Genomic DNA, 26,182 nt, shown 5'->3' on the forward strand with positions numbered 1-26,182 from the left:
TTTCAAGCCCCCTCCCCGCGATTCCCTATTGCAATTCTCCCTGGTGATGGTAGCATCCTGTTAGAACTGACCTAGGTATCAAGGTGGGTCTTCTTTTTTCTTGGGAAACCATGGCCTCTTTTTCTGTATGCTTTGGGTCTGCTTTCTGTGCTTGAGCCCATTCCCTCCTTTGTTCCATGGGCTGCAGCTTCTAAAATAGCCCCCCACCCTTTCTTTCTCTTGCTAGAATGTCATTGATGGGGATCTGTGTGAGCAGTTCAACTCCATGGAGCCCAACAAGCAGAAGAATGTGTCTGAAGAGCTGGACAGGACCCCACCAGAGGTGTCCAAGAAGCTAGAGGACATCCGCACCCGCTATGCTTTCTGAGAGGCACCTTTTCAGGGACGTGGCTGGGATTCCTGTTCCAAAGATGTTTTGAAGGGTATGAGCTTTTTTGGCCAGTTGCTCCCACTTTGGTACTCTTGTTTTCTTCCAGTGACTTGAAAGTCCAACCATGTCATCAACCTGTTCTGTCCATGCTGTTCCAGGAGTCAGTCAGGTTCTCCCAAGTGGCGAGGCCTCCCCTTTCAGGTGTGTTTCTGGCTCCACCCTTTTTACAGACAGTTTGGGTGCTGCACCCACTACCGACCTGCCCTTGGACAAGGCCCTGGTGCCCTTTCCTTGTCAAGTGAGCTAGCTAGATGAAGTCCCCTTTTCTGAGTTGGTAAGATATGAGCACAGGGACGTTAGGGCTCCTCCTCTTCCATTGGCCAGTGTCGGGGAAGCCTTGTGGGCGTGGCTGGTGTAATTTTTCCATCCTGCAGTTTTTATCTCTGTGTTTGTAAATAGAGTCTTGTACCAAGTTAGCCTTTTGTCTGCTGAAGAGATGGCCTGTGTGAATCTGGCCATAGATTTTTCTTTAATAAAACCCAGCATCTGGATTAAAGGTTGGCTGACAAACCTGTTTGGTGACTTCTCTCATGAATTTTACCTGCTCCTGGGGACATGAGCTAGGGAGGAGCTCTGCCAATGGCACATTAAATTCATGGGAGGATCAATCTTGTCATTCATTTTAAAATGATGCACTTCTTACCCTTTGGGCTGCAGAGGAAAGCCACGTTTCCCTGCACTTGCAGTGTCCAGTATTAGGCTCTGTATTTCTCTAGAGATCTTACTCTCCATTTACTCTGCTGTGGAAGACTTGTTCAGCCCTCTCAGCTGTCCTAAGGAGGTTTATACTTAAGTTCTGGAATTGTCTCCCAACCTACCCTACCCTACCCCTTCAGAGAAGATAACATTGCTGTTATGTTTACTTTCCTCAAAAGCAAACCTTTTGCACTTCCTCCCTCCGAGCCATTCTTCGGGCTGCATTACATGTGAATGACAGATCTCTTTGTTTCTGTGGTGGGCTGACTACTTGTTTTAAATGTAATACAGGGGTTTGATTCATCCGAGTCAGCCTGGCCCAATAGTCAGGGATAATGGGAGCTGTAGCAAATATTTGGAGGGCACAGGTTACTGACCTCTGGAGGACAGTGCAGGTGTCTATGGAACTTGTGACTGGCTGCAGCTCCTAAACACAGATACTTGCTTGAAGAGATACAAGTGCTCTTCAGATATTATGGGGACCAGATGTTTAGTTCAAAATGTGCTGGCTGCTGAGAGACCAGTGTCTGGTTTTAATAGTCGTGAGCTCACCTTGAGTTGAGGTCCAGCTAGAAATACAGTGGAACTGGCAGCACAGCCCCTTGGTGGAATGGGCACTTGCTGGATCAGGCTACAGAGAACAGTATTTTATTTAAGCCCAAAGCCAGGTGATTTCAGATCTAGAATTGGGCCAGGCTTTCTGGGCCTCTTTCAAGACTTTCCTGGTGCTTCAGGTTGCTTTTGTTTCAAATGTCTTCACTGAACAATTACTTTAAAGTGCTATTTCTCCTTCCATGTATGGATGTGGGAGTTCTGGATTGGATATCATCCATTTCAGAAGTAGAACTAAGCAGATTGTCTTGTCAGCTGAAAATCTCTATATTTCGGCTTTGGGTAGGCGCTGACATGCTGTGTCAAACTGCCACACTGGACCTTCTCTGACTCCAAGAAAAGGAGAGCCCATCAGAAGGGAGCCAGTAGCCAGTGAGGGATTGCGGGAAAGGGAGCAATCTGTGTCTGGTTGGGAAGTCTCTTGCCCTCTTAGACAAGGGCAGAGTGGAGCAGTGTGTAGCCTTTGAGGACTGCTGCTGCCCAGCTGCCTCACTAAGGTTGGGGCTGGTGGAGAGGCCTAACACAGCCCAGCCTTGAAATGGTTCAGTGATTACGGGTGGGGATTGATGTGAAGGGCAACTGTCAGTGACAAAGACTGTGGTAAAGCTTGCTGTGGGGAAGAACTATCTTCTATGCTGCTATAGTGGAAGCTACAGAAATAATACCCCTCAGACTTCACCCCTGTTACTTCTCCACATACACAAGCAGGCACACTTGGATACTAAGCAGCTCTTTAGATTCTATGGGCATGGAAATGCTGGTTTCTTGTGACAAGGTGCTGGAATTATGCAAATGGCTGTGAGAAGAGAGAGGGTTGGGGATTGATGCACTGGCTAGAACTGAAATCAGCAACGCCCAGCTCCTTTCTCCTAGTCCAGGGGCTGCGGCTTTAGAGCAACAGCATTAGAAAAAGAAAGGCCCCAGAAGGCTAAAAAAAACCCAACGTATGCTTATTGCTTTCCATTTGAGAAGATACAGAAGATACAGAGAAGATACAGAGAGAGGCAGCTATTGATTGCTACCTCCACTGTTGGAGGCAGTGTGCTTCTGAATGCCAGTTGCTGGGAATCACACAAGGAGTTTCTATTGTGCTTTGCCCTTTGAGTTTCCTACAGGCATCTGGTTTGTCTCTGCCAGAGCGGGATGGGTCCTACAATCCAGCAGGCTCTTATGCTTGTCTGAAATACACCTTAAGACATCTCTCTAAGAACCCCTACTAGGCTAGAACTATAGAAGCTGGTGCTTTGTTTTGAAAAAATACACTTACCTTTCCATTTCTGTAACCATAAATTCAGAATTGGAATGGCTGGGACAAATGTGTGTTAGCATTTGTGTTGTGATTCCAGGAGGGTTACAGGTAGGAAAACCACCTGTGGATGTTGTGTGCCTGGCCTGAAGAAACAACTGCTTTGTTCCTCTTACGCGTAGGAGAGTAAGAATGGGTGGGATGGGGTGGGAGGAAACAATTTGCGTTAATTACAGTACAACTTTTATTAATACTGGAATCTTCACAGTGCATTCGTTACTTGTAGCAGTGACTATTTTAAATGAAGGGAGAAGGGAAGGATAATTAACTTTAAGAATGAAAGAGGGCGGGTGGGTAAGGCCAGGGCTGCTAGCAAGGGGGGGGGGGTAGGGAAAATAAATTAGAAAAAAAGAACAAGTTAACAGCACCAGAATAGTTAACATCAGTTGAGAGAGACATTTTAAAGGGTTTTTTTCCTCTGTACAAAAAAAAAATAAAAATAAAAAGCAAAATGCAAACATTTTTCACGCATTGTCACTGTTGTCATTTCTGGCCATGACAGGGAGGAGGGGGGCACCCACAGGAAGGTTGGTTGGTTAGAAACTAAACTGTTATTACTACGACAGTATAAGAGTTAAGGAGGCTACAACGTGACACCCACGCAAGCGCACATAAGACGTCTGGGCTGTGGGGAGGGTGGAGGGGACTGCTGTGGCTCTATGTACAACAACGACAACACCAGGCCCTGCTGTGCCTTGCAGGGGCTAAGGATGGGGAGACGGGGAGGATCCAGCAAGAGGGAGCAGGCGCAGTTGTGCTTTCTCAGAGGCTTCTACGCTCCCCAGCCCTTGCAAAGGGCCTTGCGTTGGCTGCTTTGGCCACCTCGTGTATTCACCACCGCTGTGCTTTGCTCGTGCCTCACCACACAACACTCAACGCTGTCCACAGCTGTGCTCTCTCTCTACTTTAGAAAGGGTTGTTGACCACCATGCTGCTGCTATGAGAAACGTGGTGGCATCTCTCTTGGAATAATTGTCACAAGCCCATCTTTCATTTTTTTCTTTGCATGGGTAAGCTCTGTTCTCGAATGCCTGGCCAGTTCAAAGACAAAGGAAGCCCCTAATGTCTAGCATGGGCTCTGCCTCCCCCACTTTAGCCACCCCATATGTGCTACATCTGTGCTGTTCAGTGATCCTTGGATACTCGACAGTCCCAGGACAGGAAAGCAAGACATGCTCATTCTTGAGCCCAACAAACACAAAAGGTGGAGGTTATGCAGCAGGGGCCGTTTAATGGACCCTCATTTGTTGAGGAAGCTTGATCTGTAAAGCATGAGACTCTTAACCCAGGGCCAGGCCCTGTGTTGGACAAAAGATTTCTGCATTGCAAAGGGTTGGACTAGATGACCCTCGTGGTTCCTTCCAACTCTACAATTCTCTGATTCCTTCCTAGTCAAGCACAGGGAAAGGCCTCTCCCTCTTTCCCCCTCACTTTAGACCACCTTAATTCCCAGCCACTGACTTTCCCCATCACTTTCTCTTTCTTTCAAGACTGTCCCCTTTCCCAACATCACTTTCCATTTGCCAACACAGCCGATTTCTAGACTATCTGGGACAATATCAGGGTGAGCACAAGGTAGATCCAAGTCTCTTGCACTCTCCAGATCTGGGTATAAGCAGTTGTTAAAACAGTTGCATTACATAACTAATATAAACTCAATGAATTTATCCAAACCCTCAACAAGTTGTTTCTGCGGGGCAGAATAGGCAGGTATGTTCCAAATTGGGGGGGGGGGGGGCAGATGGAAGTAAGCAAAACAGCTTAAAAAAAGTGATAGGCACAATTTGTATTTATGTTCCTTCTGACTACCTGGCTTGCGTGCCCTAAACTCCAGCCCTGCTGAACTCTTAACTCCCATCAGGCCCAGAAACCGGCCTAGCCCATGGTCAGCATTGATGGAAGTCTTAATAACATTGGAAGGTGAAAAGTTCTCCACCCCTGGCCTAAAACTGAGAAATGTGGATATTCTTACAGCAGCTGCATGGCCCAAGCTGGAGCTTCTGGCTGGGAGCTGCAATCCAACTCATGCTCCTTCAGCTCCAAGCACAGAGGAAGAAGCTGTGCTGAATATTCATTTGGTTATGGATCTTGGAGGCCAAAACCAGAACAAGGGAGCTGGTCTGTTTCTGTAAATCCCCTCTGCCCCCATTTTTAAAGCCTGCTTGTGGCAATTCTTTCCTCACTTTCTGCTGGGGCACTTTTTAAAAAAATTAAATTACAGCAGTGGACTCTAATTTCATGAGCAGGTCAGGGTGAATCGGGGAATATCACCAAAGGTAAACGAACCAACCAAGAGAGTTGGTTCAGCTATTTCCCTCTCTGCAGATACTTTTTACCCTTTTCAAAGTATCCACCCAATATTGACAAAATGGGGCCCCTTTCGATGCTGTTAGAAGAGGCACCCTGCCACACACTCACAGGTTTAGTCATAACCATACCCATACCTGGCCAAAACAGGCTTACATTGGAAAAGGCAGAGGACACTGCATTCCACCTAACTCAGCCTTGCCTAACACTGCTTGGTAGCAGCCTCCCACAACAAAGATCTTTCCTATTCTTATCTGGAGATGCCAACAGTTGAACCTGGGACCTTCTGCATGCCAAGCAGGTGCTCTACCACTCCGCTACAGCCTTTCCAGTGATACCAGAACCTGTGAGCATCAGTTTAACCACCTTTGGCCTTGCCAGATGGTTGTAGAATTCAAGAGCAGACACCCTTGGTCTTTGCACACACCCTGCTTTCAAAACCCTCCAAGGCCCTCAATTACCAAAGTCCTCCACTACCATCCACAAAAAGGCTTCTTTTGCCCCTATATCCACTTAGCTACAGCTATTCCAGAGCAACAGCTGTCCACCTTCACCTTTCCATCACTGCCAATTCTGCTCCCTCCCTACCACCTTCAGGGGAGAACCATGGCCACTGCTCTTACCAAAAGGTTCAAGCCCTGTCCTGAAGTGGCACTGAGGGCAGGTCAACAGCAGCCCAATCCTCGGCCTCTCAGATTACAGAGCTCCTACCCCACTTGGGACGAGAGCGCAATCCTCTTCCTGAATATAACCAACCTGCCCACTCTGCTCCCAGTAGAGCCACTGAGGAAACGGAGGCCGATAAGTCTGTGGCTGTGACTCAGCCTCTTGTTGGGGGGGATTGGGCCCTCCTGCCTGGTGACATGCCTGCAGGTTGTCCACTCCCTGTCCTTTGCACTCTCTCCTCCAGCTGCGCATTTGGGATGCACCTGGGAACACGAGAGGCTTCCGGGATTGTTCATGGGATTGTTCACGGGGGTGTTAACTGCTGCTTATAAAGTCTTTCTTGAAGTAGCTGATACAAACAGATGGCAAACAGAAAATAACTGGAAAGACAGACAAACAGACAGACAAACAGACAGAGAGCTGTGAAGGAAGGATTCAGCACAGGACTAACAGTGCATTTTTTTGTCCGGAGGAGGTGGGTGCTCTCTAGGAACGGCAGCCTCCATTTCTTTGCCATGTGCAAGTGTGTTGGGGTGTGTGTGTAGTTTATACTAAGAACACTGTAGTTGCTAGATCCAGTTCAGGTTTTCACTCCTCCCTGACAATCATGGAGCAAGGGAATGGCCTCCCTCCTTGTGGCGGCAGCAGCAACCGGTCTCTCTGCAGGCGAGGATGAAGGAAGGTGCAGGAGGGGAAAGGAAACCTGGGCAGGGCAGCAGATGGAAAAACAATGTGTATAAAAGAGGCTCCAAAACCAGTTCAGTGCCAGGCTGTGCCTGTGCAGGTTTGTTAGCAAAGGCATATAGATTAGTCTCCTTTATATCTAGACTCTTGACACGATCTCCATAAAGTGGCTTTGCCTTTTGTGGTTCGTTTACTTCTCTTCCATTTCCCCTGGTTTAGTCCTGACTCTGGTTGCTCTCCAGGCACCGGGTGGGCACTGAGCAGGCGCTGGGGAAGAGTCCATCACAAAAACCGGGGCGCCGACCTGTCATTGGTGATGGTCCTGCGAAGGCGCACTCCACGGCGGATGGCCACCAGCATGTCTTCCGCCGGAGGGTCGCTGGAGGCCGCCGGGGGAGGAGTGGGTGTCTCTTCCCCGGGACCGAGGGCAGAGACCCCGGTGGGGAAGGGAAACTGGCCCTCGCCAAGAGCATGGGCACTGGCCACTAGCTCCCCAATCTTCTCCACCAGGCTGTGTCGGTTGGCTGCCAGCTGCTGCTCCTCCTCCTCGGTGGAGAGGTGCTTCCCGGCGTACACAGAGATCTCCATCACGTTGCTGCCCCAGGCGGTGTTTGGCAGGCTCAGCCTCTTGGGCGAGGCTTTGGCAAAGTCCATGGCGCTTGGTGAGGCATCGTCAGTGTAGAACACACATTCCTCGCTGCCCACCCGGGTGGGGCCGGTGTACCCAGGGGAGTCAGGCACTGTTGGCGTCTTGACAGGGACGATGGGGGGTCTGATGGGAATGGGGCCGGCGTTGGAGAGGGTTCGGCGTACCGTGGGCTTGGTGGAAGGTGTGCGGCGGATGGTGGCCACCCCTGGCGTGGCGCCGGTGGGCAGGGCAGTGCCGGTGGGCAGGCCAGCAGTAGAAGCAGGCCGCTTGGTCTGGATCATGCGCCGGTAATTCTGGGCGATGTTGCTGTTGCGAGGGATAGTCGAGGATTTGTCGAATTCGCTCTGGCTCTCCCCTTCCATGTCGCCGTTCACGGAATAGCAGTCGTAATCTGAGCCTGTGGAGGCGACAGATGGACAGGGTGAGTGTCAGCGTTCTCAGCTGGCAGGTGCAGCACAGCCAAGCAGCCACTACTGCACCCCATGCGCAACACTCTCCACTATATGAGATCTTTCATACGTATATATTTTGATTCTGTTAATATATATAACCCGTGTCTATTTTAGTTGTAAGCTGCCTTGAATCCCATGGGTGGGGGAGGCAAGATATAGATAAATATAATAACCATGTATGCCACCCTAAAAAAAATTATCGTTAAACTGGGCAACCACATTAAGTAAAACGCCACCCCACTCCTTCCCTGAGTGCCAAGAAGCCCATTGGCAGAGATACCTTGCGAGGGGATGGTGTCCTCAGAGCAGGAAGGAGTGGTGGTTTGTGTGCTGTAGCCACTGGAGTACTGCAGGGAGTCCCGGCTACTCTTCTGGTGCTCAAGACTCAGTCCTCGGGTCAGCACCATGGCCAGGTCACTTGCGGCTGGGGACACCTCCTCCCCATGCTGATGGAGAAACAAAATGGGGTGGGGAGTGAGAGGTGTGATGAGCTGGTCTCAAAACAAATGGCACCCTGAGCTGCAGGAGATGACACCATGTGTGTGCCTGGGCCAGGCCACCTGCACCCAAAGGTCAGAAAACATTAATGGAAAGCAAGTGGAGATGGGGAGATAGGAGAATGATCAAGTTATCTCATTCCCCAAAACTATGTTGGCCATGAAGACAACACCTGCAGGGGGCAAGCAGCTGATGCCATGAGGGTGGTTAGCCTGGATCTCTCCCAGGCTAACATGTGTGCCCCAATTCCACATGCACCCCATGAGCCCCTCATCATTTGCAGCTCTGTTCAAGACAGGATGTGCAAAGAATTCCCATTTCTTTTGTGTGTACAGTGGTACCTCGGGTTAAGTACTTAATTCGTTCCGGAGGTGTGTACTTAACCTGAAACTGTTCTTAACCTGAAGCACCACTTTAGCTAATGGGGCCTCCCGCTGCCACCGGAGCATGATTTCTGTTTCAACCTGAAGCAAAGTTCTTAACCTGAAGCACTATTTCTGGGTTAGCAGAATCTGTAACCTGAAGCGTATGTAACCTGAAGCGTATGTAACCCGAGGTACCACTGTACTGGGGGGGGGGGCTTAAGTGAGGGGGCTTTGTGGGGCAGAGGCAAGGTGGAAGTGGGAGGAGGAAAGTGGCACCCAAAGGCAGTGGCCAGCCCTCCCTCCCTCCCTCCCATGGCTATTCCCCAGTGACTCACATACAGCAACTGGTGAGAGTAGGCATCACGTCTGCCAGGGTCACTCAAGCAGGTCCCTCACCAAACATATGAAGGATAAGCAACAGACATGCATCATTCAATTCCTCCAGGGCTCCACAGCCCCATCAGGGCAAAGGACTATACAGGAAGCTGCTGGCATGCAATGGCATGCTGGGGGTGGCAATTTCTGACAATTCATATGAGCAAAACCCATCAACTGCAAAACACTTCTCTGAGAGAACTTCCTCTGCTGCCCTGAAATTCCCTTCTGCACTCAGCTCAAGGATGCCAGTTGCTATTTGGATAAATCTCCCTCTGGAACAAGACATGCAGAAGAGGCCCGAGTCTTCTCCAGGGATTTGCCTCTCTCCTAGCTAAGGTTTGGGACAAGTAAGTGCTCCATCAGCTGGGTACCAAACCTATTGCAAGTTCCTGTTCCCCCGCTCTCCCATTTTGACACTGAAGCTGGCTATACCTTGGCAGCAATGGAGGCTGGGGACATGCGGGGCCTGGAGCCTTCCTCCAAGCTGATTCCTGGGTATAGCAGGCTGGTGGAGCCCAGCTCAGCTTCACGGAGATGCTCTACGCGGTCCTTCCTTCGCTGCAGTGTGGTTGCCACCGGCTGTTCATAGAGGCTAGCCTTGGACCAATCCTGCAAAATCCAAGAGGAGATGGGTAGGACGGCACAGCTGGGGCCCCAACATCGGGCACAGCAGTGCAAAGTCAGGTGGGTATGGAATAGGGTAGAAATGGGAGATGAGACTGGATGGAGAGGGATTGGGCAAGGGGGTGGGGAGAGAGGAATTGGCAAAAGGGCCACCCCAGGGCAAAGAGCAGGGGTTGTGGCAATCACAAAATGGCTCTGCCACCATTTTGCTCTGTTGGGCTGGTGACGGAGAAATCCCCTCTTGGCTTAAAAAGGGTTTCAACAAAGACAGGAAAGGTGGAGGTGCCAGGCCAGGAGGGTGCCTGCTTCCTTTTAAAAGTGTGGGCTGCTTCCCCAAGAGCTTGAAGCAGCTGACAGTCATGATACCTCCAACAATATATGTCCCCCATCCCACTGGAATCCCAATTCTCTCACTCTCCTCAAACACATTTTCTGGAAAAAGTCAGGTGAATGCATCTTCCCTCTTACAGAAAGTGCTATATAAACACTGCATGTTCAAAACATAGCACATTCGGTTCTGTGCGATCCATACAATGGTCCTGAAAGGCAGACTGCTGTCTAAAAGCACTCAGTGAGCTCATGGCTGATCTGAGAATGGAAGGACTTCGAGGCAGGGGCTGTTCTCAGCCCCCCACACCACCACTTCACTCCACGCACACCAAGCAGTTCCTGTCTGAACTCAGAGAGATGGCAGCACAGGGACATTGAAGAGACTTTTTTTTGGGGGGGGGGAGGCAGGTGGGTCAGTTGAGGGGAAATAGTTCATATTCTGCCATCCCAAAGCTGTCCTGACGCAGGCTTCTTGTGTTCAGGAAGAAGGAAGCAGCATTTCCTGTTTCCAGAGAACTTTGATGTGCTCACAATGCCAGTGTGCAAGAGGAAAGAACTACTGCTTCAGACAGCCTGATGGGTTTGATCTGGGGCCACATGGGAGCCTTTGTTACCTGCACCTAAAAATGCTGGGGTGGGAGCCTGGCTGGGTTCAACCATTGAGCATATTAAATGATGCAGAAAAACCCCCAAACAGAAGGGAACTTGTGCAGAGCAGAGGCTCTTGCTCCTGAGTGACCTCTGCAGCATCACCTCCATTGCTTTCCAGAGGGGAATCCCTAGGCTGCTGCTGGAAGATTAGGCTTGGAGCTACATGTTTCCAGAGCCAACAGAGCCACAGAAGGCTCCTGTTCCAGCTCTGGAGCAGCTGACTCCCCTGGTCAAGATCTCGGAAACGGACACACCACAATATACACACCAGGCTAAGGCTTCTTCTGGAGCTTCCTTCAGTCCTGGCCACATGAGCTACATTCAGGGGTTTCCACTGAAACACAGTAAGAAACCACGGTGAAGAGAACCCAGAGCCCACACATGACCGCTGCACACCCAGCCAACCTGCAGGGGGCGGGAAGGGGGCGGCCCGTGGCAACTGGCTGGGCAGAGCTGCAGAGGAAGCCAGAATCACACCGGAATCATCAAGCCAGGACCAAAAAAACAACAACCATCAAAAAGCCAAGAGCCAAAAGCCAGCCAACAAGGTGGGACCGGGAACAGAAATGGTGGAGGAAGAAGAGGAGAGGGAGACGGCAACCAGAGGAGCAGGAGGAGGTGTCCATTTCCCCAAAGGTTTGTGACATGCTAAAGCCCTGCAGTGCATCAGCCACTGGGTGGGGTGCGTATCCCTGGATCCTGGGTGTGTGACGGGTGGGTGGGTGGGTGGGTGGGAAGGATGTTGCCGATTTGCGCGTCACCTTCCGGCTGCCTGACCATGCCCCGGGGGCAGAGCTAGAACTGACCGAGGTCGGGGAGTTGCATTCGCTAACAGACTGGCAGGTTTCTGAGGCCTCGGACGATGCGGAGCTGGAGGACTTCTGCCATGCCCAAAGTCCAAAGGTCAGCAGGAGCAAAACAGACATATGGGAGAGAAGGGAGAGAAGAGACCTGGTTAAGCAGCTGGTGGAGGGAAAGCAGCAGGCAGAGAGAGAGAGAGAGAGAGAGAGAGAGAGAGAGAGAGAGAGAGAGAGAGAGAGAGGAGAGAGGCAGATGCAAGCGCAGGGCAGCCAGCCTTGACACTCAAGAGCCAGGTGTTAGATCACAGCAGGCAGTGCAAGCACCGGAGAAGCCACACACGCTCACGGGAAGCCCATGAGGGGCCTCACATGGATTTTGCACAGGCACTTCCAGGCCCTCTGCAATAACTCTTCAGCAGAGGAAGCGATGAGGAAGGAGCCGAGGGAAGGAAGGCCTCCTCCCTCTGCAAGGGCAACAGGAAAGGACCAGCTGCAGGAAGCAGAGAGGCAGGAGGGGAAAGACTCCTCTCGCCCAGGGTGTGGAAACAAGGCACACAGGAGGCCAGAGGGACATCCCAAACTTCCTGCACCTTCCTCACAGGTGCACTCGGCAGCTGCCCTCTTCCTGCCCGCAGGCCAGACATTCTGCTTGCACCTCCATGAGACACTTTACAAAAACACAACATTATTCATAGATATCTTAACTTGCTTTTCTTGGAGCCGCCCTCGGCTCAGGGCAGCTTGATAAACCTTCGCCCTCCAAGTCTTGAATAAAATCCCTCTGGACCATCTGTTGCAGAAGCCCCAGAGAAAGAGCTGCTGGCTCTTTACACTTAAAAGAAATGGGGACGTGAGAACCTTTGAGTGGCTGTAACCCTCCACGGCTGTGGGATTCAGAAATCCATGCTTTAGTGCTGCCTTCACAGGCCTGGAGCCCTCCAGATGTTCTTAATTCGCACTGGAACGGCCACACTGGGGCAGGCATCTTAATAGGCAGCAGGCTGGCAAAAGCTACTTGAGTGGGTGAGGGGGCTTGTTACATTCCCTGCAGCACTAAGCCTCTTCCCCAGTCGCAGAGAAGTAAGCCATTATGTGCACCTGGCTATTCAGCTGGAGGGATGAGAGATGCAGGTCCCCCAAATCTGAAGCCTTGACACCTATGTAGGAGTTCTTCATTACCCCTGGAGAGCTGAGGCTGTTAGTTCCTGGGGCTCTGCAATCACCGGGTAGCCAAGGAGAGAAGCAGGCTTCTTTTCCTCACACAGATTTCTGGGCCTACTCCCTTCCCAGGCAAAAAGGAGACGTGGCTGTCAACAGCACACCTGGGACCAGCTAAAATGGGACTGGAACATCCATCCGCTGCACAGCCCATGTAGTGCTGGGAACTTACCCCACCTAAGTAGTCAACCAGCCTGGTTTATAAAAAGGAAGGACTGAGGGCAGAGGAATCTGATTAAACTGGAGGGGGTGGGGGATGGCAGCTCATTCCAGGGGTCTGTCACCTGTCCTATGGCCACCAGCACCCTTGACTTCCCCTAAGAGGCTGTGCATGCACAACCGGATTGGGCCTGCCTGCAGCAGAGTAACAGCAAGAAGAGTGTTGATAGCTGCCACATTTGCCCAGGGCTTCCCCTTTACATTCTGTGGCCTTTGGCGGCTGCCCCGCTGAGCTTACCTGACTGGTGAGGTCCGAGGGCATTGGCGAAGGTGGCTTGGAGAACATGGCGTCCTGGGAGATGAAGCCAGAGTCATGCGATGAGACGCTGGACAGGCGGGTGTTGGCATTGACGGGCTGTGCCAGGCTGCGGTAGCGACATATGGAAGTTGGTGAGTATGTTTGAGAACCCGTGAGCCACGGGGGGCCACCCAGAGCACTGCTAGCACCGCTAAAGGGTGGCAGGATGAGACGGCATGGCGGGCAGGAGGGGGGCAGGAGGCGGCGCGCAGGAGAGACAAAGCGCATCATCAAAGCGCATTGATGGGGTAGGAGAGAGAATAGCAGGGGGTGCAGAGGAAGGAAGAGAGAGTTTTGTTTTCATTTATTAAAAAAAAACAACCAGTCCAACCCACACAAACTGTGAGGAATTAAGTGGCATTACAGACAGGAAAGGAGCATATGGGGGAAAGGGACACATTCTTCTCTCCCAGCTAAGAGACAGCAGTGGTGCTGAGGGCCTGACAATGATCACACACACACACACAAATATATACACACAATCCCAGGGTGTTTCTGCACTAGGCCCACTGCTCTGGAAGTGCCATGTTCCCCCACTTCTTAGTCCACATGGCATGCCAGAGTTTCCTGAGGGAGCCTGAGACACAGTCGCAGTATGAGCAGGCAACATGTGCTTAAAGCACCTCAGGGCTCCTGTGCCTTTAAACATGTCTCCTTTCCAAGTTCAGGTGACTGACTCCATTGCTTCCTGTTGATCTAAACTAGGGGACTGTTGGTCAACAGAGCTTTGAATCGCTAGTTTCTCTTCCCACAGGGATGGGGAGAGGTTTTCATTAGTTATTTGAACTTGGGATTTTTTTAACAAAATACCACAAAAAGCACTATTAAAAAAAGAAAGGTGTGGAAAAGAGTCACTCAAGAATTAAAGCACTTCACTTGCTACCTCCGTGGGATCCTACAAGTGGCGACAGGCCCACTTAGAGAAAGGCAGGTCATGCTATGCTCCTCTTGGCAGTCATGCCCTTGAGCTGGGAGATTCCTCCAGCTGCGCCAAACACACCTACCTGCACATGCTGGATTTGCGGGACCCAGAGCTGCTGGGAGAGGACGGCGGGGTCTGGTAAGACCAGCTATAATCAGAGCCCTTCAAATCTTTGATCACCTGCAAAATATTTGGCATTAAAAGGTAGCTCCATGACACTTCTCAGGGTGCAAAACGTTCTTCCAACTGTGTCTCATTTGTCCTCCCAATTAGAGCAGAGTCCAGGGGGTTACTCTACTTTCTCAGAAAAGGAGGAAATGCCACCAGTGGCCACTCAACAATCCCACACAGGCAGGCGCACATTCTGACAATGCCCCATTAAGACCACCTTTAGCTGCCTCGAGACCACTGGTCCATCTAACCCCTTCAATTCCACCTTATAAGCTTGCACTTCTTTTCTTTGTTTAATTCTCAAAAGACATATGTTTGCACATAAGGCCCATAAGTCATTACTTGGTTTGGCTAAGCTCCTGTATCCATCACTGTGGGTGTGAAGGAATAATGAGTTTCCATTATATAAAGGTATTTAGAACCTAGGAAGTATTTTCCAATTTCTTCCTTTCAGATTACCGTATTTTTCGCACCATAGGACGCACCGGCCCATAGGACGCACCAAGTTTTTTTGGGGGGAAATAAAGAAAAAAAAATTTATTTCCCCCCCAGGCGCTTGTGGGGCCGGCTGTCCCTGGAGCTTGCGGGGCAGGCAGCAAGGAGAAGCGTTCTTCTCCCCGCTGCCCGCCTGCAGACCAGGTCCGGGGACAGCGGGAAGACGTGCTGTGCCTCCCAGCTGTCCCTGGAGCTTGCGGGGCAGGCGGCGGGGAGAAGCGCTCTTCTCCCCGCCGCCCGCCTGCAGAACAGGTCCGGGGACAGCGGGAAGACGTGCTGCGCCTCCCAGCTGTCCCTGGAGCTTGCGGGGCAGGCAGCGGGGAGAAGCGCTCTTCTCCCTGCCGCCCGCCTGCAGAAAGGTCCGGGGACAGCGGGAAGGCGCGCTGCGCCTCCCAGCTGTCCCCGGAGCTTGCGGGGCTGGCGGCAGGGAGAAGCATGCGTCTCCCCGCCGTCAGCCTCCAAACCACATCGGGAGACAGCGGGATGGCGGCGTTCCGCCTCCCCGCTGTCCCCCGACCTTGTGGGGCTGGCGCTGCGGCTCTCCTGAAGCCTGGAGAGCGAGAGGGGTCGGTGCACACCGACCCCTCTCGCTCTCCAGGCTTCAGCGAAAGCCTGCATTCGCCCCATAGGACGCACACACATTTCCCCTTCATTTTTGGAGGGGAAAAAGTGCGTCCTATAGTGCGAAAAATACGGTACCTCCTCCCCGGTTTCAGTTAGAGACTCTACCACTGCTAGAAGTTTGATGCTGGGCTATCTGGGCACCTGTCACAATTAAATTCTGGAGCTTGGGCTGGACTAGTTCCATATTTCCCAAACTGCAGGATGCAATAAATTAACTGAGAATTTAATCAAGGGCTTCTAGGATTTGTTCTGATTTAGGGAAGCTGCTACTGTGTTCTCATTATTGTCGCTTTTAAATTGTTAATGTTTTATCTTTTGTACTGGAAGCCACTCTGAGAATTTGACTTGAAGAATCACATACAGATTTGGTATATAAATCCAAATAACCCCCACATAGCTACACATCCTTTTATAAAACCTCCCCAGCATTCCATCCTTTTGGCTCTCCCACCTGTTCACTGGCTGATGGCAATTTGTGGGGGTCAGCTGTCAGGACCACCAGGTCGTCAATGATGCCTTGCAGGTGGGTGATCTCTCCCAGCATGGTGATCTCTCCATTCTGCAAAAGAGACAAGAGGAGAGAATCGGGCATTTACTGTGTTCTGGAGAAAGACAACTCAATATTCCTGCATTGCAGTGGGCTGGACTAGATGGCCCTTGTGGTCCCTTCTGATTCTATGATAAGTATCCTGGCATCACAAATGGACCCTTTGCAAGTGCTGGTTCTGTCTGATGAAGGTTATGTGGGTTAACCTGGGCAGGGCCCAGCCATATGGTTCCCTGGCCTTGGAGACAGAAGTATGGATGAAGAGCCAAAGGCAACCTAGAAATTCAGCCTGGGCGATACTACCAGAAGCACAGCCCACCTCTGGGGCTGATGGGAGTTGTAGTCCAAAATAACTAGAAGGCACCAGGTTGAGGAAGGCTGATCTAATATGTAGTCATCAAGAACCACATACACAACCTTGAGCTCCTTGGAGGAAAAGGCGAGATATAAATGCAATAAATAAATAAATAAATCAACAGCATTTCAAGGGAAGGGCTCGACCAAAGTCTCATTAATTGTTGGCGCACACAGCCTCCTTAACCTTAACTTGGCAAGCCCACCTAAATCCACAATAGGACTGGCTCCCATGCACAGGGCTGAAGCCTTGGAAAGGAATAGGTAGATAAAGACAGGATGTAGATTAGCCATATGTACGGGGCAAGACCTTTTAAAGCATTGCTTCAGGTGGGAGCAGAGGTGTGTGACAGACAGTGTTGGGTGCAATCCAACCCTGTTGACACCCCATAGCTCAGAGTAAGTCTAGGAGGAGCCGGAGTTTGTTTTTCCTCTGCAAGTTGCCTAAATTTGCATCTATATGCATAAATCACCACATACAAAACTGAGGCACATTTTTCTCCAATGAGCCTGTGCACCAAATATTTTAAGTACCTACCAATACCCCAGATGTATAATGTCACTATGGGAGGGGTGGGGGTGGCTGCCAGAATGTTGTTTGCAAATTAAAATACACTATAAGTAAGGGACTTGTTTTCTCAGTTTACTCAACCCACGAAACAAATATGGGCAGCTGAATATTGGGTAAGATAGGGGTGGGAGGCACCTACCACCACAGGTTGCAAATAAGCGATGAAGGTGCAGAACCGCCCTCGCTCCTCAATGAGTGCCTTGCGGACAGCCTGTTTCTCCGTTTCTTCCAAAAGAAGGTACATGTCATTGACATCTTGGAGTGCATTGTCCAGTTGAGGCTGCAGGTCCCCTTTACCTGAAAGAAGGACAGGGAGACAGAGACATCACCTCCTCTTCACCCACCAGCCCCCAGGTCCAGCCTCAAAGCTCTGGCCTACTTCTGGAGGTAGCCCCTGAACAGATGTGGCGCCTCACATCTGTATATTTCCTGACTATGGTGAAACTGGGTAACCTAAACTGGAGCACAGAGAGGTCCTCTAGGTAGGGAAAATGCCAGTCTAGAAACAAGCAAACCTTCCTAGATTTTACTGCTGCGAGTGATGTCTCCCGATATCTTCAGTGACTGGTGGTCTCTGCTGAATAAACACTACCTGGGCATAGAGCAGACTCCAACCTGGTGTCACAGATTTCTATCAAAGAGCCTGCCGTGTCCTCAATAAATGGCAATTCCTCATCTTCCATTGTTCAGACACAAAATTAAATTCTGTTTAAACCAGTTTGATTATAGCATAATGCACCCGTATCCAGACTTACTGAATAGCTCCCAAGAACCAAAAGCAACCATTTTGTGAGTACTCTGACCTGTACAAGAGATGTTTAAAATACTCAGAGGGTTGTGAAGAAATACATCCAAGTTGGTTTGCCAAACACTATGAGGGGCTATTTTTTGTTCAATCTACAAGCTATTTTTGAAGCCTTTTTGCCTGAAGAGCAGGCAGGTTAAATGACTTTTTAAATAAGTAAACACTGGTCTTTGACGCTGTTGTCCAGGATTTGTCATTCTGATGAACTATGATGTTGGTTCTGTTGCTCTCAGTCCCTATTGTTATGACAGAGGGAAGCTCAGTTTCATGCTTGCTTAATTTTTATGGATGTTCACATGTGATAAAATTGATGATTTCAGACAAGTAGCATCATGACTGCATATATTGCATAGGTCTATAAAAGTGTGAGGGCCACTGTTAATATCTGTAGCTGGCCCTCCAGGAGGCACTGGGCTCCTGGCCCACATCAGCCCTGGCAACATTTCTGTCCATGTCTGCATCCCGAAAGAAGTGATATTGGCCAGATATGCCATATCACTGGTCACTGTGGAAAGCAACAAACTGTATTTATGTCTTTTCTAGTCTGAATGTTGTGCACTGAATACTTTGTATACAGCGTTGGATTTTCTTAAATATTAAGCAGCTTACAAATAATTTAAACTCAATCTATCAATAATAACTATATTTGTAAAAAGGGCTAAGCCAAAACATTCATTGTTTTTCAGGAAAATCTTCTGCATAACTGAAAATGCCCACCATGCTATTTCAATATTGCTTGCAAAAACGCTTCCCCCCCATCTCTTTGTACTGCCCTCCCCTGCCTACTCCCTCAACTGACTTCTTTTGACTTTGCAGATGTCATGATGGAACCAAGCCTTATTTCACCCCATAGTCCCCAACTGCTACCAATTCATGAAGATGTATGAGGCAACAAAAGGAGTGGAGGATGTCACAACTGTCCCCATCTCCACTCCAAGGAGCACCTTGCTCCTCTCCTTAAGCGCCTGTGTTGGCTCCCACCAAGGATGCAAGCTCTCCACCCTCTTCACCTCCTATGAAATATTTCTCTTTTTGACCTCTTAGTCTGAAGCAAGTTCTCCTTTACCCCTGCCTTCTTCTCCCTACTCTGCCTTTGCACCTTTGACTATGCCATTCTACGGCACCTGGAACAGCAGCCTCCTCGCTCTCAATCTGTTAAGTCACTTTCCTACCTTCTTTCTGGCCCCATCCTGACCTCTGCAAAGCACAATCGCTCCACCATTCCTGCTCCTCCTGTTACCACTCCCTCCACCTCCATGATTCACACAAGTCCTTTGCCAAGCCTCTACTCTCTAGCCTGACTCTCTAGACTGGGAGAGGAGCCATCGTACTGCTAGCAATAGCTAGATGTTACATGAGATGCAGGTTGTCCTTCGCATATAGGGTTGCAGGGAGAAGAAAGCCCCATTGGCCCACACAAGTCTGAAGGGGTCATGATCAAAGCAGTGGGAGGCCTTCTCCTGCTATGCAGCATTTTCATTTTCTGGGTGTAGCAGTAAAATTGGGCCCAAACAACAAGAGGCCCATGTTGGCTTCTGGCTCTTCAACTCTCCAAATGTGGGCAGGTGTGTCTAGATCCATCCTTTTCTGCTTCTTTGAATTCACCCCACAGGCTTTTTCCAATTGCCCACTGGCAAGAGGAGTCCCAGCAGTTGGCCCAGCAGTGGATCTGTGTATCACTAGCCACATACAGAGCACAGTGGTCCTTTGGCACTCCTAGAGTCACGGAGAGGGCTGCCCTGCTCCCATGATGCACCTTGCCTTTCCCTCCTCCGTCCCAGTTTGTGCTGGATTCATCACTCTCTCCTTCCCACACAAACCCATTCACAATTCCAACACTGTAATTCAAAAGCAGAAGTTCAAATTCATTCCAAGTTCAGACCTTAGTTTCACAGCGGTGCTGAAATTTGTGTGACTCAGTTGCTTGGAAGGCTGCGCTGTGAGCAATCTGGGGTGGGGTGGGTGGGTATTGCTACTCATACAAATACTCAAGGACACACAAAGGGAGACACAGACACATGGACTTCAAAAGCTCGTTGGAAGCACAGACACCAAGAGAGTCCTTAGGATCAAGGCTCCCCTGGAGCTGTCCATGCTCACAACCACCCATTGATCACAAGCTATGCAAAACAGAGGTGCCAGCAAGCAATTCACAATGTGTGCAGAACCAACCATGAAATGCTTGGCTTGATGGACAGCAATGAAGACCACCCTTCTGCAACCGCAGCTCTGCTGTCACTCAGATATGTTGCCTCCCACCACCACCACCACCAGCCCACATGCAAAGAAGGTAAAGCAAGATGACTGAGCAGCCAGGCGGGTGGAAAACCAGTGTGGGGAGGAACGGGGAAGACTGGAAGAATGGCTGATTGCTGAGAAAAAGTCAAGAAACAGCCAAGCTGTTGAGGCAGTGGGCCCCAGGATATTGGAGGGCTAAGGCTGAGATCCTGATGCTTGGGCTTGGCAGCCAAAAGACCCAGGGAAAAGGAGCTATAAAGTTGAGGGGAACCTGCAAGACCTATATAACGCTTGCTGAATTTAATAATGCTTGGGGAAAGCCAGAACTGGCCTTTTGAAAATGAAGACCAAAGCACCAACCCACCCTTCTGATGAGCTGTTGCTGAAGGGTGCATTCCCCGTCCAATTCCACTTTTTAAAGTGGCTCTTCCCCCATCCCTAATCTCAAGGCTGTCACTCTCTTGGGCGGATCTGGGCCCAAGGTGGGTGGATCTCAGCATTTGCCCCAGAGCCATTCTGGAGCGGTGCAGCAGAGCCAGAGAAAGAGGAGTGTCCAGATGGGAATAATGAGGCCCTGTGGTGATGCTGATAAGGCCTGAAATGAAAGCCAACTTAAAAAGCGCCCACTGACTATGTCTTGTTGCTTATGCCTTTGTGGTTCACGAGGGTAAGGATACTAAGAGGGATCATCGGGATGCTCTTGTGAGTGTCTCACAGCACAAGACAAGGCGGCCTCCTCTTTGCTTTGGCCTAAGGGGGAAGGGATGGTTATTCCAACCTGCACCAATCATTTTAACCAGGCCTTTGGTCCCTAACTGAAAGCACCTGGGGCCCTTAAGTGCCCAGACAAAATGGTGGCACTCTGTGGCAGGTGGAAAATGTGGTCTCCCTCTGAAGGAGACCTAGCCACCTTCCAGAACAGCCTTCCCTGTAGCCAGTGCCCTAAAGGTTTTGGGTTACAAATCCCATAAGCCAGTGGTGTCCAAACTTTTTTAGAAGAGGGCCAGATTTGATGAAGTGAAGGGCCATGGGGCCCTTTTGATGAAGTGAAGGGCCATGAAGTGAAGGGCCATTTTGACCTTTTCTCCGGATTGAAGTTGTTGAGGGTTTTTTTAGGCTTTTACCCCAGAAAATAAACTGCCACAGGGCTTGGATTAAACCGACCGGCGGGCCACATTAGGCCCCTGAAATGGACTTCGGACATGCCTGTCATAAGCAATATCAAGGAGGATTTCCTCTAGAGAAGGCTGAGGCTGATGGAAGTTGTGGTCCAAAACACCAGGTTGGAGAAGATGGCCACAGAGAGACTGAGCCAGTCTGTGAGAATTCAAGCTGTTTTTCCATTGTGTGTTCAACTGATGAAACCAAAGTGTATGTGCTTTGAATGTGCCCTTTGATTTCCCCCTTTTCAAAGTGGCAATAGGGCATATGAAGCAGCCTTGCACTGAGGCAGACTCCTGCCCAGAGGAGTGGCTCTGCAGGGTCTCAGGCAGGTGGAGAGGGTAGGACCCCTTCCTCCTCCTTCACATTGCTTGCTGCTACCCAATTCTTTAAACTGGGATTGAACCCAATACATCAGGCATAGGCAAACTCGGCCCTCCAGATGTTTTGAGACTGCAATTCTCATCATCCCTGACCACTGGTCCTGTTAGTTAGGGATGGTGGGAGCTGTAGTCCCAAAACATCTGGAGGTCTGAGTTTGCCCATGCCTGCAATACATTCTGTAAAATAACCCAGTTTTTTTTTTGCAGCCCCAGGAAGGTGGAGCCTGAATGCAATTCTTCCAAATCAAACTAAGGGTTTTCATGTATGCTAGGCTTCTTTTACGACACACAGAGCACTGTCTTTAGAAAACAGCTTCACAACAACCTTGTAAGGGGGCTTAGGCTGAAAGGTAGGGACGTTCCAAGGCCAAGAAAGGCCCAAGGCTGAAATGGTCAAACTATAGATAAATAAACCCGGCACACACCACATATTTTGACCTAAAAGGTCTCATAAGCCTCAGCCAACAAGGCCAAGGGTTTGGGGTAGGAGTTGTACTCCACCAACATCTGGGAGGCACCAGATAAGTGGGGAGTGGGGGCGGGGGGGGGGAGATTACTCTAAGCAGAGGCAAGGCAAAAGCCCCAGGGATTTTGGCATCTCAGGTGCTTAGCTAGTTTGTGGATGGGCTAGTCTGGGGGTTGGCAAAGTAGGGGAGGCGCACACCCATTTCCCATGGAGTCTTGCTTGCCAGCAGGCCAAAATAAGATGGCTTTGGAACAATCTCCCAAGTCTCCAATTTGGCCCGAGGTAAGCTGCTCTTCTTTAGTCTCAGCCTGGCCACCTGCAACATGGGGGGCAGTGATCCTGGCCTGCCTTACAGGATCGTTGCAAGGTTCACTGAGAATAATGAAGCAACTTTGAACTTAGCATTTCCGTTCTTGCCATGTGGCCTGTCAGCACCTTACACCTCAGGTTCCTGCGTTCATCACAGAGCAAGGACCACCTCCTCTCTGCCTCCAGCAAAGCTGAGCCGAGCCTCAGTCGGCCCCATCAGCTTAAGCTGCTCCCAACCCTCAATGCACCACTTGCGTCAGCATGGCCTCTGGAGGTTTCATTTCATTTCAAGCCCAACCGAAACAGAGTGGAGGGAGGGAGGGAGGAGAGGATTACAGGTAGTGAAGCCAAGAGCGTGGAGGAAGGGTGAGGGATGCCTGAATGAAGCTGAGATGGCAACGTTTGACTTACCAAGTAGCTCTACAGGAAGGATGTGGGAAGGAGGGAAGAGAAAAGAGAGAGGGAGGAAGAGAGAAAGAAGAATGTGTGAAAGACAGGCTGATGTATAGAGCCATCTTCTCACCCGGAACAGGACCCCACAGAACCACCACCCAACTCAGCCACATCACCAGGTACACAACTGCCCTCCCGCCATAAAATGACAGCAGGGGACAGCGGCATCTGGTCAGGTCTTCGCCACTGGCACAAGGAGCAAAAGTGGGAGCCACAGGACTCTGATAACCTCCCCCAGGTGGGGGGCAGTGGCAGGTCCATGGGTGGGGTGGGGATTCCCCAAGGCAGAATGCAAATGCCCCAGACCCAAGCCAAATGCCACAGGTCCCCAATCCACCTTGCATGGAGCAGCCAAACAGGAGGAGGAAGGCACAGAGACATTTGCACCCTGCACCTTGTCTTCCCAAGGAGTCATTGGTGGCCACGTGCACACGCAACATCTGGTTTGGGCCTCAGAGGTCTGCTGCAGGAGCCAGGAAGACCCCTCTCAATACCTAGAAGGACTGAGAATGGTATGAGACGCCACACTGAGAACACCAACGCAGTTCTCTTCCCATGACAGAGTGTGTGCATATAGGGGAGGGAGAGGCACTTTGATAGGCAATTATCCCCGAGGCCCCCCCTCTCCCTTTGCAGTCAGCACCAGCATACACACATGGTAACTTCAAGGAGCAACAACCTGGATCAACACACTGGCCTGATTTTAGGGCAATAAGAACTTAGCAAGGCTCTGAAAGCAACCCTCCCCTGGCAATCACGTGCTCACAAGATGGGAGGGCAGACCAAAAGTGCGGAAACTTAAAGCACCGGCTGTACAATGTCCCCTGCAGAAACTGCCACTCTCACCCAGACCCATTCAGACACACAAGGGAACCAGAGGCAGGCAAGCTCCCTTCTTCCCTTGGAATCTGCTACCACAACTCTGAAGACAGCTGGGCCTTCTTTCTCCTTGGGGGTTAAAATGCCTCACAGCTTTGAAGAGGATCAATAGCTGAGAGGCATGTGTGTTCTTCTGCACTTAAAACAAATAAATCCAAGATTCCTGAACTGAGCAAACTAATCAACAGACCTCTCACTCGGCCAGCTCCTCTGGTTTCTGAGGCCTCAGCCAGCATTGCCCACCCACACTGTGAAGCCACTGGGGCCAGAAACTTGCTTTAACATGCCCCCCCCCCCCCCATAAATTCAGGAAGCTGAATTCAAGACTTAATTCTCTTTTCTGTCACTGCCTAAAACAAAGCTCCATCTCACCTGCAAAGCATACAACCCACTAAGGGCTTTGGAGAGCCTCTGGGCCCCAGGACATTATGCCGCAAGGAGGCCTCCACCCTAGTTTAACGAGGATCTTACACTGCAATGCATTTAACTGAAGAATAAACCAAGGTCCTTGCTCCATCCATGCCATTACCCGTGCAGGGAAACGTTCACTGCTAAGGCAGAAGCAATTTAGTTTATCCAAGGGCAGCCCAGCAAATCCAGCCCCACTCTTCAATCAGGGGTTGGAGGCCAACATCACTAGCCAAACTGAGCTGCCCTTTGGCCAGAAACACCCTGGCAGATCTTACCTTTGCGGGCTTTCTTCTGAAGCTTCAGTGTGTCAGAGGACTTCTTCTTTATCTCATGGCGGGCTCGTTTGTATTCTAAGGAGACAGGAATCGGGAGACACGAGGCCTGATTCCAAGTGACCAGAAGGCAAACAGCTTGGCAGGTGGACCCTGAGGTCCCCCACATGGCATGAGCAGACAAGGGAGGCCACTGCTCTCTATGGGGCCCAGACTCAACTCCTGGCTTTCATCTCCTCCCACCCTAAGCCCCACAGTCACATCCTTGCCACTGCTTTCCTCTGAGCATCAGACACTGCCTCACAGGCTATGGGGCAGCCAGGGTGCCTCCTGCCCTTTTACCTTTCGCGTGATCTTTGTCAAGCTGGTTAGCAGTCTTCTTCCAGTCCTCTATCCGATCCTGCAGGGGGTTAATCAGGCTCTCCATCAGGGCGCTGCAGGAGGGGGGAAGGCACCCAGAGAGAGGCGGGTTAGCAGGGCCAAGGGATGTGGAGAAGGGTTTGCAACGAAATCCCCATAAATGTGCCAAGGTGATCCAAATGGCTCAATAACTCATTCTCTGGACTAGAGTATGGAAGTGGCTCAAGTTTCTAAAACCCTGAGCCTCCTTCTGCATGTCTTGCCTATTTCAGCACCTCCCCAATCCCGTTTTCAAGGCCACTGAGCCTCTCCCTCTTCTTCAGAAAGGGAGGCCTGGGGCTGGCCCACACACATGACAAGCACGTGAGTCTAACGAAAGGCACTTACTTGGTAAACTGCCTCAGCTTGGTCTCAATACTGCGGTGCCGCATACACATCCGGGTTAGTGCGGAGCCGATGTCCCTCGTGGCTCCTGAGGTGAAAAACAAGCCCTCATGTTAATGGACAACAGTCAAGAGCTACTGCAGTAAATTCAAGTACGAAATTTCTTTTCTTTCCTTCTCTCTTGTTCAGTCGGAGAGAAAGAAAATGGAGAGGCAAGGAATTGAGATGTCGCCACAGGCTGAAGGAAAGCCTGACATTGGGTTTGGGTGAGGGAGTGAGATCGCATGGGCTGGGAAACCGAGTTGCCTGAGAGTCTGAGGAAGGAGCACCTTGCTTCAGAAGTAGCAAAGCAGAGCTATCAGGGCTCTCTCCTGACTTTCCTCCTGAGGGGGCATACAGAAAGGCATCATATGTTACTCTCACAAGAGCCCTGCAAGTTTCTTCAGCCTCTACTTGAGACTCAGTTCCTCCTCTCTGGACATCCATTTTCCCTCAGAGAAGGTGGCGGCAGAGCAGGGATCTCCTGAACACTGTCGCAGGTCTGGCTTTCTATCCAGTCTTCTCAGAAGCCCCTATTATCTCCAGGCATTACATGGTACTGAAAAGTCAGAATAATAGACGCTCTTATGAAACATTACTTTGGGGCAACATCTTCCCCTCCAGGATTTCACAGGTGAAAATGGAGTCTCCAGTGGGCTTGTAACACTCCCCGCACCCAATTCATCTCACAAACACTTCTTCCCCTTGCCAAAGGTTGTTCCAGGATTCCATTCATGCTAGAGTGACTCACTTGGCAATAGCCTATCTTACACAAATTAGAAAAATGTTCACAAGAGTTTCCATTAAAAAGAGAGGATTTTTTGCTCTTACACAGTGGAGCTAGAGGCTGTGTTTGCAACTTAAAGAGCATCAGAAGGATCCTTCCAAACTGGAAGATTAGGAAACAAATGCATTTTGATGTAAGAAGGTGTGTGGAGGGGAATGCATTTGGGGTACACCCCCTAACTTCACCCATAAATACACCATGACGAGGTCTGAGCTGCACTGTAGTGTTGTAACCTTTCTGCAAAGTGGGGTTGATTAGTCCAGCCCCTTTGATGATTTTGGTTGCTCCTTTCTGCCTTTCCCTCCCAGCTCTAGAATATCCTTTGAGTTAAAGGCTATCACTATCAAAGGCTAACAATTGGCTCCAAG

At 50.4% G+C, this 26,182-nt stretch overlaps 2 protein-coding genes across 10 annotated transcripts in view; one reads left to right on the plus strand and one right to left on the minus strand.

Moving 5' to 3' along the window:
* SF3B3 (splicing factor 3b subunit 3) overlaps positions 1-944 on the plus strand; it is a 30,655-nt gene extending 29,711 nt beyond the window's left edge. For all 4 annotated transcript variants that reach the window (XM_083624861.1, XM_083624862.1, XM_083624864.1 and 1 more), the window contains exon 26: positions 227-944. In XM_083624861.1, the coding sequence (XP_083480987.1) occupies positions 227-367 (141 nt within the window). In that variant the 3' untranslated portion in view covers positions 368-944. The remainder of the gene's footprint in view (positions 1-226) is intronic.
* A 2,270-nt stretch (positions 945-3,214) lies between these two features.
* MTSS2 (MTSS I-BAR domain containing 2) overlaps positions 3,215-26,182 on the minus strand; it is a 58,674-nt gene continuing 35,706 nt past the window's right edge. The window contains exons 4-16 of one of the 6 annotated variants that reach the window (XM_083624883.1): positions 24,992-25,076; positions 24,587-24,678; positions 24,248-24,322; positions 22,641-22,649; positions 17,007-17,164; positions 15,847-15,954; positions 14,188-14,285; positions 13,124-13,250; positions 11,455-11,529; positions 10,917-10,982; positions 9,476-9,652; positions 8,083-8,248; positions 3,215-7,747 (exon numbers count right to left, since the gene is read on the minus strand). In XM_083624883.1, the coding sequence (XP_083481009.1) occupies positions 6,984-7,747; positions 8,083-8,248; positions 9,476-9,652; positions 10,917-10,982; positions 11,455-11,529; positions 13,124-13,250; positions 14,188-14,285; positions 15,847-15,954; positions 17,007-17,164; positions 22,641-22,649; positions 24,248-24,322; positions 24,587-24,678; positions 24,992-25,076 (2,000 nt within the window). In that variant the 3' untranslated portion in view covers positions 3,215-6,983. The remainder of the gene's footprint in view (positions 7,748-8,082; positions 8,249-9,475; positions 9,653-10,916; positions 10,983-11,454; positions 11,530-13,123; positions 13,251-14,187; positions 14,286-15,846; positions 15,955-17,006; positions 17,165-22,640; positions 22,650-24,247; positions 24,323-24,586; positions 24,679-24,991; positions 25,077-26,182) is intronic. The other 5 variants (XM_083624884.1, XM_083624887.1, XM_083624885.1 and 2 more) reach the window with 5 other exon arrangements.

The sequence above is a fragment of the Podarcis filfolensis genome (assembly GCF_964270895.1).
Source record: "Podarcis filfolensis genome assembly, chromosome: 8".
Taxonomy (NCBI): Eukaryota; Metazoa; Chordata; class Lepidosauria; order Squamata; family Lacertidae; genus Podarcis; species Podarcis filfolensis.